We start from the raw sequence: 16,835 nt of genomic DNA, 5'->3' as shown, positions 1-16,835 counted from the left end.
GGGCGATCACCTGCCTTCACACAGCCGGCTGTGGGAACCAGCAGCTACTGGGCTTTGGTTACAGGCACTCTTAAACAAACGCAGAGCTGTGCTTCGGCCGTGAAAATTACGATTCTTTTTCACATTCCCTGCGGAGCTTCACCGGAGCATCATCAAACTTTGATGCAGCGAGTCAGCTGGCGGTAGCAAAAAGGCTCCCTGCTGCTTCATTTCACTGCCTGAGGAAAGCTTATGCTGAGATTGCATGACAAAAGTTCCTATGGATTCAACCAGTCTCAGCCCTCACTTCTGTTTGCATCAATGGCTGAAGAGCACATGCACATTCAGACAGGGTTTGGACTATTTTTTTTCAGTTTGCAATTTAACAGTGGGAATGCAGGTGAAAATTTAAACGAAAAAAAACCAGAAACACCAACAACCACCAGTTCAGAAGGCATGACAGATTCTGAAAACACCAGCTATGTGCAGCAGGAAGCAATGCCCACAGCCTGTGGTCCTGGTTGTGTTTCTTAGGGAGAGAAAGGATTCTTCTTCCCAAGCAGTGCAGTCTCACAGTCTCCTTTTATAGAAGTGAATTCTGAGTAGGACCCTAAAAAATCCAGCTTTCTTTCCAAATGCAAAACAGCTTCCAATCCTAATCTGTACAGCAAGACAACAGACCCTAGGACAGCCTAACCTTCATGTGGTTTCTCTCATCACACTGCACATATCCTCCTGGAAAACAGTGAGAACTGGAGAAGCTCTCACATCCGACTGCTTAGCCATAAACAGTCAAAAACAAACAGAAGCCTAACCCTGTTTTCTCTTTCCAGTACAGCTCTATGCACAGCTGCAGCACAGTGTAAATCACAATTCACTGGCTCTCACCTTGTTCTTCTTGGTGTAAGTAATCCTACAGAAAAAGTGGTCATTATCTGCTATGCATGTCCTGATAAATCAGACCCAGATGCCATTTTAAAAAGGAAAACAGATAAATACAAAGCATTTCAAGAGATTTAAATCACCAATACGAAAATACACTTCTAAACAGGACAGTGCTGCAGACACATCATCTTTGATGTTTCTGTCACCTAGCTGTATGTAAAATTTTCAGTGATAGGGAAGTTTCTAGGACTTTTTCAGCTGTCCAAAACTGAATTAATTTAAAATCAAAAGTCCACAAACCCAGTAACCATGGACCCAAAAGTCCAAAGTACCCAGATTTCCTGTATCCAGGAAATTAAGATATAAATATTTATGTATAATAGAAGTCATTAGTAGAAAGATTATGGTGAAGCTGTGAAATTAGTAATGTGGTCAAAAACAAGACCTTAATTCTCCATACCAATTCTCCATTCAAGTACCATAGAGTATTTTTGAGATTTTAGGATGCTGACCATCCACAAGCCACTCTGGCAGTCACACTCACAGCACCTGAGCTGGAACCCCACACTCACGCAGTCAGACCAAGTTCCCTTACCGGTGCAACCCCACGTTTCCCATAGCCGAGTCTCAATCCTTAAAATAATCTAATCATGGTGCAACAAAAGAACAGCTTGAGTTGGGTACCTCTGAGGAAAGACCCCGAACACAGGAAACTCTGGGCTTTTATACCCTCACAGTCCGTGCATGCAGAAGTCTGGGGGTCGTCCAGCAGAGTCATCAGTCCCCGCTGAGTCTTTCAGTGTCCAGTCACCTGCTGGTACATTTCCCCGTGCCCTTCATTATGCAAAGGCCAGAACCACTTCATGGACTCCTTAATAGATGCCCTGCTGGGACCACTAACCTCACTGGGGCTCACTGCCAAAGTCAGCTCTGCATCAATAGGGTTAAAATTTCAAAGCTTGTTAACACTTTAGGCTGAAATCTCATCATTGATCCCATAGATTGGAATATATTATATAGTTAATTAGCCCAGAAAACAGTGGTGCTTTTAATAGCAGGGGATTTTTTAATTTAACTGCTAAACCATACTAACAAAGTCCAGGTCTCCTTGCTTCCTGGCTCTATCAGGCCAATCTCACAATTTAATTAAAAATTCAGTACCATTAGTAAATAATAGTAAGTTGTGTGTTTTTTTCCCTTTTAAAGTTGTTTTTTGGTCACTGAAGCACTGTTCTTTTCTTCTTAAAGGATTTTTGTAAAGGTCATGGTATTTGCCATGTAAATATTAAAGCTGCTTTTACAAAAATGAGCCCATCAGGACCTTCCTATAAACAACCTTCTCAGTTGTTGCTCCTTTACTTACATGTTTGGTTTTAACCTTTAAAGCATGGTCCTTGTGTTAAGTCAAATGTCATGCTTTGTGCTGCCAAGTGGGAGATCTAAATTCAGTTGCCATTTCAAGTCCATAATTTTGTAGTTCAGCAGGAGCTGGAAGCATAACTGAAGCAGCATGCCTGGTCCCCAGAGTGCCTGGAATTGCCTTCCAGTGGATCTGGCCAATTAATAAACAATCCTGACAGAAGTGAAAGATGGCAGCCCCACAGGTTTCCAAGGGAAAAAAAGAAAACAGGTATCCAAAGGGAAGTAAATGTTACTTTATTTTTTCTTACAACAGATTTTCAAGACTTTCAGCATCCTGTATATAGCACCCTGCTATGCCCATAAAAAAATAAGGCAAACCTGGGATCCCTAACTCACTGCCTTATTCTAACTTTGGGATGACAGAAGAGACATTTTGAGAAAATATTCGGTGAAAACTTTGCTCACTGGAGTCAATATGAATTTTTTCCTGGGTTTCAGTCTGTCAGTATTTAATGTCAGTACTGGGCATTGATACTGACTTGAATAATTAATGGCTTTCAGTTTTATTTGTATTTGGCTAAGTCACAGGGACAGCAGAGTCATCTCAGAATTCTTATTAATCTTGTAACAGTCACATATTTTTCTTTAATTAAATTTAATTATATTTATACACTGGCAAGCACAGGGAAATGTGATGAAAGCAGGCTGTTCTATTAATATAACACTGGATTGCTTCCTCTACTAGGCAATTTTAATAGCCAGCAGTACAGTAGTGGTCACAGAAAGACATTTCAGACAGAGGCAGTGGAAGAACTATCTTTTCCAAAACATCATTATACATCTGAGCAGAAAATAATTATTCCTGTTACTTTGAGAAAATTCTATCAGAAAGATAAATGAAGCTTTATTTTGAAGTCTTATTCTAGTAGGTTAAATACATTGTGGTAGTTCTTCAAAGGAAATTGTCTTCGGCTCAGTTTTGCCACCAGTCTTCTAAGCTTTCCCCCAAATCTTCCAAATATCTCTGTTCTTATTTCTACTGCTCTCTCTGCTTCTTGTACCTCAAACCAATACATCATTTCATTGTATTTTGTTCAGCTCTTTTTAACTCTTTCTAATAAGGAAAAGGATAATGCTTCCCTAGAACAAAGGTAAAAGCAAGAATTATCTGGTATACACAGCCATTAAAATACTCTGAGAAATGTGCTGGGTGAAAACTAGCATAGCTATCTGCAGTGTTCTCCCTCTGCTTCTTGATCAATTCATCACCAACAACCTTCATACAGCTCTGTAAGACAAGATACCTTCTATCAAGAAGAAAATTACACCCCGTCTTCCTAAATTTTACTGCTGGCATACTTCCAGTCAGCAGCAGCAAAGTATGTTATCCAGCTCACCAAATATGCTGCATAAAAAGCTGTTTTCTTTCCGGAAAGACTGACCTTAGTAATGTGCTATCAAATCTTTTTGTACTATTTTCAGGAGTCCAAAGAATCTCTAGGGTTTGTTACTTTAGGTATTTGTCTATTTCTGAGACAAGCTTATGTCTTTTCTCCAGTGTTTTGAAACAGGAAGTAAGCTTCCTTATTCTTCACTCTCTGCTGAAGCTTTTCGTTGCAGAAATAAAACAGAAGTGGGTGGAAGAACTTTACCTCTAGCCACAGACTTCCTTAAAACAGCTTTGAGAGTTGTTACATTTGACATTGGGATGAAGGAGGAAGTGACTAGCAGACATTAAGATTTTAAGGCACTTCCTCATTCTGGTTTTCGTTTATGCCATTTCAAAATCTCAATTACCTCTTCTACGTAACAGGCAATTTTATTAGAAGAAGTGGCAGACATCTGCTGAATGAAAGCAGAAACCAATACAAACTGTGTCCTTCACTGGCCCTTACTCCACTACAAAAGGAACCTACTTCAGCACAGTACAAGTAGGATTTTTTTTTCCTAAACAGGGGCATATGGCTATAAAAGGGATTAGAAGACAGTTAATAAGTAAGTGCCTTCATAAACTTTGGACTACTAATTCAGTTGTTCATTGGCTGGGTTTGACTTTGAATACAAATTATAAGTTTCTTTATTTTTCAAAGATCATAGAACCACAGAATGGTTTGGGTTGGAAGGGCCCACAAAGATCACCTGGTTCCAACACACTTGACAGGGGAAGGAACACTTACTACTCCAGTGGGTTGCTCAGAGCCCCATCCAGTCTGGCTCTGAACACTTCCAAGGACACAGCCCTTGCAGCTATTCCAGGCAACCTGTTCCAGTCCCTCATCACTCTCACACTGAAGAATTTCTTTACATCCTACTTTGACATAAATCTTTGGCAGACTCAGAGCATGATGACTGGCATCATCAGATGCCTTCCAGAAATTGTACTGCAATAATCAGGAAAGTCTTAGTTTCTTCTCTTACATGATGACACCAGGGTTTCTTCACTAACCTCCCAAAGGCTGGCAGCTCAGCTGCATCACATTGTTTTAAACTTTGTTGGCCATGAAGGGCAGTTAATTTCAGACTAAAAAGTCAAAAGCTGCATAGTGAGCTATGTTTTAAGAAGGAACTTCCGTGTTTAAAACTGTCAATTAAACATATTAAGAGAGCATCTGCAATTACATGCTTCTACCATGTCAGTTGCTAGTTTTTCAGCTGTTTATGTATCACCTACAAATAATGCCTCCTGTATGTGTTTCATCATAGCATTTTTCATGTGTTTGCTTTGGTTTCAAAGGAATCAAGGCCTCTGTGATCATGCTGTGGGCATGCACAGGGAGGCATATGTCTGTTCTCCTAAGAAGTCTGAAGTTTTATCTAACTGACTGAATATATGGGCTTATTACAAGTTTATCAACTACCAAGCAGAGGGGAAACTGAGGGGAAAACCACACCAGAAAAGCAATCTCTATTACATAAAAATCCATGTATTTCCATACATGGAAGAGGATTAATTACTTTTAATATTATCAATGGTGGAAGAAACATCTATTAAAGTTTACAACTTACCAAGAAAAATATCTAACAAGAAAACTTAATCCAAAGCGAAGTAGATTTTACTGGTTTCATGCTCTCACAATTAATTGTTAATGTGGAAGCTGAAGAAGTTCCTTACCTTGCTTCTCTGGGCATCAGTATCAAGTAGTGTAAAGGACAGAAATAACCACTGCTACTGACTAAAAAGGCATTTGGTATTAAATAACTTCTAAGTGAGATATGAAAAAAGACTAAATTAGAAGCTATAATGATATATAATATATATATATATTCCATATATATATAAGAAGCTATAGTGATATATAAAATATATATATTCCATACCAAGAATTATTTTATCTTTTTCTTGCAGGATGCACCATATTCCATCATCTGTTTAAATTTCTACTGAAAACACAAGAACATTAAAATTCATCCAATTCTGGATTTTAATGTGGGAATTAGTCTAAGCAAATACACTAAGTTCTAAGAATAATGAATGTACTGCATGCAAAACTCCAATGTGAACTATTGTGGAGTAGTACTTCAGGATTTGCTGAAGTTCCTAAAAAACAGCTCTTCTCAAAGTGGATCTAAAAATTTATAGTAATAAGACGTTAAACCCCTCCTATTAATCCATGGCCATATTTTTTCTAGTATCAGTCTAAGTTCAAAAATCAGATTTTTTTTCCTGAGGTGTCTAACTAAGAATCCTACTGCACTGAAGTTATCTCAAGTCCAAAATGTGCTGGTTCATTTAAAATTTATTCTAAATCAGACACCTAGAGTTTTCCTCTCTAAAAACATCATGGGTATGTAAGTATGACAAATCAAACCACTAGGATATTGCCTGCATGTAATTAATCAGCGTGACTTAGACTGGGTCAGCATCTGCCAGTTTTTAATTTAAAATGCTTTAGGAAATAACAGACGATTTCTTCATGTCAGATTTGCAAGCCTGCAACTAGCCAGCACCCCTAAACAACTCTTCTGTTTCCTGTGCCATTCAATACTGATCGTGAGCGGAACTGGTAAGCATTTCATGATCCTAAATTTTTTTACTAGAAATGCATAGTTTGTCAAAAAAGCATCTTTATTAATTGAAATCAGTTGTTTTTAATGAACTCCTAGTGAAACCCTGCAGAGGTAACACCAGAAAATGGCTTCCTGGGTTAACAAATAAAGCACCTCCAAGTCAAAGGACATCTAGCTTTCCTAGATTTGCTGATCCTAAGCCACCCTTCCACACAACAACATGGATGCAAAACAGCTGCTTGGAAATCTTCTTTGTTTGGGCTTCTCCCAGATTTCTCTTCTATAGGAAATTTCTACTTTTCCTTCTGGAATGGAATTCAGAAGCTTAGAGGATTGGGTGCAACAGAAATGCCAACCCACCATTCTTTTGCTAGTTTCAAGGATAAGCACTCAATATTTGGTTTACTTCGGACTCTACAGATCTGATGAGTGCTCATCTTCTGCTAACACTTCTGAAATTTTTTCTCTCTCCTGATAGCAACCTGCTGTTTACAAAGGAGGAGAGGTCAACAACAGAAGCACCCTCCCCAATACACTACAGTAAATGGAGTCAGGAGGGCCACCCCTCACTATATCTGATAACACAGCAGGGAATCACTCGGCAGCAGGAATACTACCAGCACAGAGGCTGCATGTCCACCCAAAGCCAGGTCCATACATACTCACTCGATCTGCTTCAATTGCCAGTTCAATTCAAACAGTCATAAATGCTCCTCTGACCTGATCAGAGCTTGAAAATAATCACATAGACCACAACTTTCCTTCATGCTTTTCTTTCCTGTATACGCAGCACATTTTTCTGACTCTGGGCCTTGACTCCTTACTTTCTTCCTTCTCAGCAGTTTTGCTTTGGGCTGAGACAGTACTTCACTTCAATCCCTCCATGATCACATCATGTACTGGTAATATCATCAGTACCTGCCTTGGGCCTGTATTCCCTGGCCACGTCTGTTTCAGATTTAAAGGTAGGTAATACAATTAATGGGACTTCACAGAAGGAAGATAGATTTACTCTTACAAGAAAGTGACCTTCGAATCAATTGTAAAACAACCCTAATTTGGCTCATATCAGGCAACGAAGAACCAAGAATCTGTTTACAGAAAGGGGGAAATACATTGATAGTTAAATAATGTAAATACATTGCATATTTCAGACTTGAAAGTCTTGCCATCTATTCATAATGGCACACACCTCAGTAACATAGGTAACAAATGAACAGAAGACTTTTGAAAGAACATGGGTTTTTACTCACCCTGATTTTTGATTCAATTCTCTGTCATTGCTGAGAAGAACCATTTCCTCCTTCATTTCTTGTTCTGTTGCTACATTATTCCCAAGCCTTTGTTGAGAATTTGCTTCCCATGTACTATCATCACCAACTACCTGCAACTCTGATGTTCCTGCAGTGCCCAGACTCACATTCTCAGCAGTCAGTCCATCTGAAGGAGAACAGCTTTCACGTTCAAAAGATTTCTCAAGGGGAGTTTCTACCTGAAATTCTGTCCAAGTGTCAAGAAACAATTCCTGTGCTACAGCAGATGCCAGTTCTTCAGCAGTATGTCCAGACTCTGATTTTCGCATCTCTGTCTTGTAAGAAATTTCTTCAGGTGATATGTCACTTACTTCATTTTGGCCCAATATAATCCAACCCTCATCTTGCCCACAGCTTTCCTGTGATTTCCTTTCACCATTCAGCTTCTGAGGCACAGCAGAAGAGTTTTTCTCTTCTAAGTGAACAGCATCCCATCCAGTCCCACAACCAAAGTGATCTTTGCTTTCATCTGAAATGGGGATTGGCGGAAAGGTATCCAAGGAGCCTGGTGAAAAGCCTTCATGGGATTCTTGAAATGCAAAATTAATTTTGCTTCTTTCAAGGGTATCATTCGTTGCAGATGTATTTTCTTCCTCAGTAACAAGGATGTAATCTACCTCCAGTGGCACTGGGAACACCTGCATCCTCGCATCTTTCTCACTCTCTGTACCTTCCAGATCAGGGCTCATAGGGGAATTTCTCAGCTTTTCCTCCCGACAAAGTAGGGAGTCAGTGCCAGCTGCTAAAAGAAGAGGCAAATAGAAACTCTTCTGAATTTTTTAATTACTGATTTAGTCACCATAACATGCTTCAATCAGTGCTGTGAGATAAAGCTCTTTTCAGTTTGCTTTTCTCTGTTAATGTGTACTTGAATTTTATAACATCATCATCATCATTATTGTTAAAGGTTATACATTAACATGGCAATCGTCCCCAAGGCACAAACAATTCAGTGTCCCATAGGTTAGGCCAGAAAAAACCTGAAAAAACAACAGAAATTATATTCCTACTTCACTGTTTAAAAGCTTTAGATCTGTCTGAGAGAGTGATGCTAGAGCTCTTTCCACAATACATATTCTGTACATTAGGGAGATACACAAACTTCACACTTCACTCAAAGCCTCCTCCTCATTAAGCAGAAATACGCCAGACACTTCCTCCTTCCTCCATCCTATATATTTACCGTGGAAAGCAGATTTTCTTACCATCACATGATCTTCTATCTCCACCTGGTGGTGAGTCGGGATCGGTTGTTTCTGCTTCAGATTTTCCTGTCAAAAAACCAGAGTCTAGTGGAGTTACTTCAGACATGGAGAGCAAAGGTACCGAGGTGAGATTTTCCTCAAGGCACTCTGTGGATGTTTCAGACACCTTATCTTCGGTCATTAGGATGCCCTCCACACCTTCCGGAGGGGCTGGCAGTGGCAATTGTTTTCCCAAAGTAATGCTGTCATAAAATGGCTGCTGTAACAAGAGCTCACCGTTTGCATCCTCTCTGCTGCCAGAGGGTTCAGCATAAAAAGATGCAGAGGATGGTGGAGTACACACTGCTGGTGATTGGTCATTGGGTATTTCCTTAAACACAGGAACATAATTTTCCATTACAGCTTCATATTCTTTTGTTGTGTCATCAAACAGTTGATTATTTGAATCAGATTCATCACCTTTATTACCACCAGGGAGAAAGGGTTTGGGAAACAGTGTCTGTTCATCCTTTGATTTCCTTTCTGCTGCCTCACTACTTTCATTGCCTAGCAGTGTCAGTATGTTCATTGCATCACATGTGCCTGCCGGGACATGAGTCACTGAGGTGTTGCTGATACTATGTTCTATCCCTGTGTCAGATCGGTCCACACATTCTTCTGACCTATCTGGCTCAACACCAGTTACTGCTGTATGGTCAGTATGAGAATATTTTACAAATTCACCCAAGGCACTAATTTCTTTTAAGCCTTGTTCTTCCCTATCAGGTTCATTGAAATCCATGGGAAGCAAATGCATTTGAGAGGTTGCTATTTGAGCTGCATCAGTTGGTGCTCCTTGGTGGTCTGCATGAGTGAAACTTTCATCGAACACGGCTTTCAGATCTAAGGATGTCACTTTTATAACTTCACTGGCAATTTCAGTTGACTCTACAGGGTCAAAAACCAGCTTATTTTCTAGACTGTATTCTTCCGGAATTGCAGATTCAGGAGGCTCCTGAGGATTAGAAGAGATAAGCTGATAGAATTCTTTGGTCATTACTGGTTCATAGTCCTGGGGGCCACTGTTTTCAGAGTGCATCTCCACCTTCTGCATTACTAGCTTACACTCTGAATCAAAATCTGCCTCTTTATTCATATTTGACTTCGTATGAATTGGCTGACTGTCTTTGTCTTCAGGCTCCACTGCAAGTATCTGAGAATATGGGATAGAGGCATGCTTAGCTCCATACTCCTGGCACACATCAGGACTGCCTGATGACTCTGAACCATTGTCTTGGTCACAGTGACTTAAAATATCAGGATTTTCACCATCTGATTTCAAAGTGACAGTCTGCTCAGCATTAGTCCATAGGTCAGGTTCCACTGAAAACTGCTGATTGCTTCCTTGTGTGTTATCCTGTAAAATATCTGGGATAAGTGCAGTTTGGGGAACTAATATGTTCCACTCTGGACTTGACTTTTCTGCCATTTCAAAAGATAAGTCTTCTACAGTGGAAGCACCTTGCATGGAGCTGTGCAGTTCTACTCTTTCACAGGTGCTGTCCTGTTGTCCTTGAGGAGTGAGATTTCCATTTCCCTCACTGTCTTTTGGTAGATCCAGTACAGTGCTTGCTTCAACCACTGCATTTGGTACAGGTTGTTCCTCACCTGAAAAAGAGTTCTGGGGAGTCAGCTGATTTTCCTCATCTGTAGAAAACAACTGCTCTATCAGCTCCCTTTCCTCTTTATCCAGTATGAAAGAATCAAGCTGTTTGAACTGTAAAGTGTCTTCATTTATCTGACCATCAGGACTATTGATAGAATGTACTAGTCTTATATTTTCTTTTTCATCGGAGTAGAGTGGGGCAGGTGGATTTTCATCATTACCTGTATCAGTGAAATGTGCTTCTGTCAGTTCTTCTTCTTGTGAACAAGAACCACAGGAGTCTTCTTTACTATCTCCTAACTGATTTGTTACAGAGTGACCTGAAACAGAATACTGATCTTCCAATTGCTTTTCTTCAGAAGTTTGTGAACTCCACCATTCTGAACTGTTATCTAGAAAATCAGATGTTCCTACTGTGGATTTTGGATTAGTTCTTGATTCAGCTTCCAGTGACATACTCCATGGATCAACAGCTTTTGAAGTATGCTTTTCTTTATCACCAGCAGCAGAAGTCAACGTAGGATCTTCATTCATTTGATACAAATATGAATCTTCTCCACCATCTGTTTTTTCATTGAAAATACTCACCTGAGTTCTTTCATCAAGTGTTTTACATTGGCCTGTAGCAGATTGAGTAGTCTTATTATGATCAATAAAGTCAATAGTCACATCCTCCTGCAATATCCTTCTGGCTTCAACTGTTTCAGAATTTTCACTGAAGATGCTTACCAGAACCTTCTCTCCTCCCACCTTAGTTTTTGCACCTAAATTGTCTTCATCAGCTTCAGGACTTGTTGAATTGGATTGAACATAATCCTCTCCATTTTCAGCTCCTTTGTGCTGTTTGTTTTCACACACTGAATCTTCATTAATCACTTCAGGACATGCTTCTGAATTCTCTGAATCCTCATTTATGTCAGGACTTGATAAAGAAGATACAGTGTCATCATCTACATGGGCATTCCAAAAATCTAAGCTTTTAGGAACTTTGTTCTCTTTGCCACTTGTTTCAAATCCTTCTTCATATTCATTCCCAATTTCCTGCATTTTAAAAGAATCTTCAAGATTTTTATTATTTTTTATCTCCCACATATCCCTGCTTCTTCCATGATGACTAGCAACTGGAAGGTCTCCCCAGACATTCACAGATGCATCACTTAAGTCAGGACTTGTTCCACTTGAGTGTGTATAATCATTTATTGAATTACTCCACACATTATCTTCTTCCAAATAGCTTTTGATCTGTGTATCTTTTGAAAGGCTGCTTGTGGTATTTGCTATTTCGAGGACTTCGCTTGCCTCAGGACTTGTTCCAGGAGATTGCATATCTTCACATGGCTGTGAATCCCAAGCAGTTTGCGGAAAACTGTCATTAAGCACTGCAAATGGCTCTCCACAAAGATTATTAGCAGGTTCTAAACTTTCAGGGTTTTCATTTCTCCCAGAACCTATTTCAAGTGAAAATGAATTTTCTACCACAGACATATGTGTAATATCAGGAACACTAACAAATCCAGAAGGATTTTTCTTAAACTCATCCATGAAAGAATTTTCATTGGTCCTCATCAGTTCTGAGCTATTTTTAAAAGATGCTAGCTCAGAGTTACAAATGTTTGGATGGTTAGGAGTGACTTCATGGAAGCATTCTTGCCCTTCTCCCAGAGGTTCTTGTTGTTTATCCATCAAAGGAATTGATGTTGCCTGGTCATAACCATTCTTTCCAGAGTCATTCCAGACGCCTGAGCTTCCAGGCATTTTAGAAGAATTATTTTCAGGATTATCACTACCCTTATCAGAACTTTCAAAAATACTTTCCATCTTAGGACTTGTTGCATCCTCTGTCACTGTAGCCTCTTCAGCTCCCTGAGAAAGCAGCTGTGACATTTCACTATAATTGTAATTTTGTTGTAAGGTGTCATCAAAAAATTTATAATCTCTGCCTCCTTCAGAAATACTTGGTGATTCTAAACTATCCTGCAAAATGCCTTTTCTCTCTTCCTGAATAACTGGATTGCTTTGATTGGAAAGTGACACATTCTCTGTGATTAATACTTCCAAACTAACAGAATTTCTCATTTTTTCTGGGGAGGTGGCAATTTCAGTTGGCTCATTTTCTTCCAAATCTGTTTTATCTGAAGATTCACTGCCCTCTTGCACTGGTTTATTACAAATGTCATTAATCATCTGCTGTCCACTTGTCACATGTGTTCTCTTACATTCTTTTCCTTCCTTAGAGATGACAGTGGTATTATCCCAGCCTTCCCCGTGACCCTGCTCACTCTGTAAACTCCATGAGTTCTGCTGGTGCACTGAATCCTGACTACCCAGCTCTTCATCAATATCAGCAGTGTTTTGTGCTGCATTCTTACTAAGTATCTCACTCCCTAAGTCACTTATATTCAGTTCCAAACCATTCTTATTTTCTGAAGTTGGCATAGAGGTGTTTGTGTCTTCTACAGGAACATTGCCCACTGTTTCTGCATTGTCATCTCCTCTCTGTCTCGTATTTAATTCATTCTGTGATGGTGATAAGTCATTCACTGTTTGATTATATGCCACTATTACTCTTCTGCTTTCAGATTCAGGAAAGTTATTTTCACTGGTACATGTTTCAGTTGAAAAACACAGATCAGATGTTTGTTCTGAATTAAGACAAGGTTTAGCAGAGGCAGAAGGAACTGGAATTCCAGAATTTCTTTCTTGTAACTGGGTGATGTTATTTAGGGGAGCGTCCCAGATATCTGTATTTCTAGTATTTGAAAAAGGCACATTGTTAGGAGATAATGGTTCCTTGCTTGATTTCTCAGGTACTTCTGACTCGGCCGAATTTGTCTTCCTGAATTGACCAGTCTCTTCATCAAAATCCTTGTCCTCATTTTCTCTGTCATCTTCCACATATGTAGGTGATAAGTATGAATCAGAGGTTGAATAATTGGTGTCTGGTGGAGAAACAACTAAATCTTCTGCTATATTTGAGGAACTAAGGTCTGAGTTTTTGTATAAGAAGGTATCCTCCCATGGCACCACTACTTCTGTTACTTCATTTCTGACGTTTTTATCATACATATTCCAGGTATCTATATTTTCAAATCCTTTTGGTCTGTGTTTAGGATCACCAAACACAGTTTTTTCCCCCGTGTTCAGCTTGGAGATATTTTGCATATTGTTGAAAACAAAATTTGTATTTTTAGATTTTTCATGGTCTTCTATTGAATAGTATCTTCCTTTATCCCACACTTCTGGATTTTCAGTCTCACTGTCCACTGTGATTTCTGAAGAATCTGATAAACCAGTTTTTGATATGGCCCATTCCTCAGGAATATTTACTGATTTTAGTTCTCTATCTAGTTTGGGCATATTCCATACATTTTCTGAGGATCTACCAGCATTTCCTTCATCAAACTCGGTCCAGATTTTGTAAGAGTCTCCAGCTAACTGGCTGCCTTTCTCTTCACCATGACACCATGCATCTGATATCATAGGTGCTGGCTGGCTGACCCTCCACAAGTCTGTAAAGCTCTCCACTTCTTGCTTTGTCTCATCTAAAGAAGCAGGTTGTAAACATGAATGTTCACTGTTTTTCTCTTGATTCTCATGGTTCCAATTATGTTGTTTGAACTCATTATCCCACAGACCTGCTTTCATATATTCCATTTGCTTTGACTGTTTTTGGAGGAACACAGAATCTGAGGCTCTTCTATCACTATGTTCTTGTAACAAGGGACTTTCTTTGGAATCTTTCCATAAAACAGGACTCTGAAAAACAGATTCCTGCTCGCTTGAACTCCATGCATCAGCATTTCTGGAATCTAGGTCAAAGCCATCCCACCAGCTCCCATATCTAATACGGGACTGACAGTAATTTGTGCCATCTATTTCATTAATTCTTTTTATGACATCTTGTGAGAAAATTAAAGGCTGCTCATTATCTAGTGGTGAGGTATCTACAAGACTATTCATAGGAGTTGGTGGAATTCTTGAATCAGCAGATTTCAACATTTCTGGTGAAGAAGAATCACCTTCAACTGAATCAATCAAACTTGAAGTTTTCTCACACATTCCTCCTGGATTCTCATCAAATTCAGCCAGATTGTCTTCCTCAATTTCAGTCGTAAGTAAGTCAGTTGAATACTTTACTGTATCATTTTCTAATAGGCTTGCCTTGTCAAGTTTTTTCTTCAGAGTGAGTTGATGCCCTTCTGATGAATCATTATTGAGAAAATAGTCATCTGCTGGGGAACAATCAACAGAACGAGAAGATGACTCAGATGGAGCTGTAACCATGGGTGCTAGATCAAAATTGAAAAGATCGAAGTTATCACTATTGTTTTCTGACTGAGACTTTTGTTCTTCAGCTATTGCTCCTTCAGGAATAGGGCTGTAGGAATCAAAGCCAGGCAGAAGACTGTGATGAGAAGCAGCACCTTCTGCAACAGGGCTATCATCACTAAGAAAAACAGAACTCTCCTTGGAAGATCGGCTGCTTCTAATGGTAGCCAAGCCACTGTCTGGACTCACAAGGTCTACATTAACATCAATGGGGGCTTGCATAGACCCATTTAGCTCTTGAGGATTGTCTATAAAATTGGCAGAACTGGGCTGTGGTTCTACATCAGAACCATATAACTCCACAATACCAGAAGATCCTTGTGAAAGTGGAGCACTTCCAGCAACAGCTTCAGTAGAGGAAGTTCTACTATTTGATACCATTTCTGGTTGCCTTCTATTTATAACTTCCTTAATTAGAAGAAAAATTTGATCACAGGTCACCAAAGAATTTTCTGGTTGATAAACGAGAATTTGGTCACATTCACATTCTAGAGGATCCAGCTCTAAACAAGGATTCTGACATTCTTCTAATTCACAGCAGATCTGTTGAAAAACGGGATATTTCAGAAGTCGCTGCAGTCATGGACATAAGGCACATATTGACTACTTCATAATTTAATACAGCCATACCTGTCTTTTTCTATTAACCTATTGCTTGGCCGTTTCACTGCAGCATCATTATTATGATCCCCAAATAGATTATGTATTACAACACAAGATCAAGAAGATAATATTTGTTGTATGATTGGTCAGAAATAATACCATTTGACTTTTATTATTTTATTATAGTTATTTATATTTATTTATAATTATTATATTTTATTTTTATTATATTATTTTAATATTTTATTATTTTATTAATTTATATTTTTATATTGTTAGTAATAGAAAATCCAAATAAATGTAGGGTTGTTTCCTTAAGAAATCTGAGTAAAATGTATGTAATAGTACTTTCGGAATGTATTTCTATAACAAGATAATTGTATTAGTAAAATAAATAAATGCATTTATACTGACGTTGAAAACAATGCAGGTACTTATCCACCTTTCCCCAAAATCACAAGTTTTCAAGACTGAGGAAAAGGTTTAAAAAGCTGCCACTGAGATAAATATCATCTGGAATATTCCATCTGGAGATAAATATAGTTTAAAAAAATGGCAAGCACCTAGCTCTGGACAAATGTACACAATAGTAATAATATGTTTTCAGAGCTTGAATTCTTTAGGAATATACATACATATATGTACATAATGAGTTCTGGTCATTACCATTGACAAGGTGTTTGCTTATCACTCATGGCCAAAGATGCATTCGTGTAAATCACAAGACAAACCCAAGTCAAAACTAGGGAGAAAAAGAACCCAAAACAGCATTTTAACTGAATTGAAAAATCTTGCCTCTTTCAGTATTTCTCATAAACTTTTCAACTTGGTCTGAAGCAATAATAAATATCATAATCTTTCATTCTCTTACCATGTAAATAATTCAGCCATTTCAAACAGCTGATCAGTTGCTGGTCAACTGTTGCTATGTTTTGACCTCACTTAATGAATCAACATCTTGATACAGACTACTTAAAAAAATCCCAACATTTTTTTCCAGGAAAAACATCTGACTCTTTTTCCAGGTACTTACTTGATTACCTAGCTCTACATTTTCCGAGTATACTGCTATTTGTTGTTTTGTTTTCTTTTCATCTGACAAGCTGTTGGCCAAAATGACAAGTACATCAAACCCATATTTATCTATGAATGCTTTCAGATCACCAATGAGACTTCTGTGTAATATGCAGTCCTGAAAAACATTAAGAAATTAAAATAAATGTCAGCAACTTTTCTGGTTCTTTTCATCCAAATATGTCATAAAAATAGCTGTAAATGTTAAAAAGCTTCAGCAAATCTAACAAGCAAAATAATTTCATTTCACTTGTCAAAACAACTATGTGCCTAATAAAAATCAAGAACCAGTCCCATAGCACAGTAATGGAAGAACACTAAAATACTAAATGCAGGTTTTGCCTTTTTGAATCTGCTGATGAAATTTAATTGTTACTTGTTCCAGCTACCTGCTTTTGCAACACTGCTTAAAAGCAGTCCAAGCTCTGGGCT

General features: G+C 38.6%; 1 protein-coding gene across 2 annotated transcripts in view; it reads right to left on the bottom strand.

The window, feature by feature from the left end:
- Nucleotides 1-15,122, bottom strand: part of PRUNE2 (prune homolog 2 with BCH domain) — a 62,962-nt gene extending 47,840 nt beyond the window's left edge. The window contains exons 1-2 of one of the 2 annotated variants that reach the window (XM_088054431.1): nt 8,753-15,122; nt 7,488-8,289 (exon numbers count right to left, since the gene is read on the bottom strand). In XM_088054431.1, coding sequence (XP_087910557.1) covers nt 7,488-8,289; nt 8,753-15,107 — 7,157 coding nt within the window. In that variant the 5' untranslated portion in view covers nt 15,108-15,122. The remainder of the gene's footprint in view (nt 1-7,487; nt 8,290-8,752) is intronic. The other variant, XM_088054432.1, reaches the window with a different exon arrangement.
- Between the last annotated feature and the right edge of the window lie 1,713 nt (nt 15,123-16,835).

This window comes from Pseudopodoces humilis, chromosome 4, assembly GCF_049639895.1.
Source record: "Pseudopodoces humilis isolate 2021_Gansu_Grassland_sample_001 chromosome 4, ASM4963989v1, whole genome shotgun sequence".
Taxonomy (NCBI): Eukaryota; Metazoa; Chordata; class Aves; order Passeriformes; family Paridae; genus Pseudopodoces; species Pseudopodoces humilis.
This window is presented reverse-complemented; position numbering and strand designations above follow the sequence as displayed.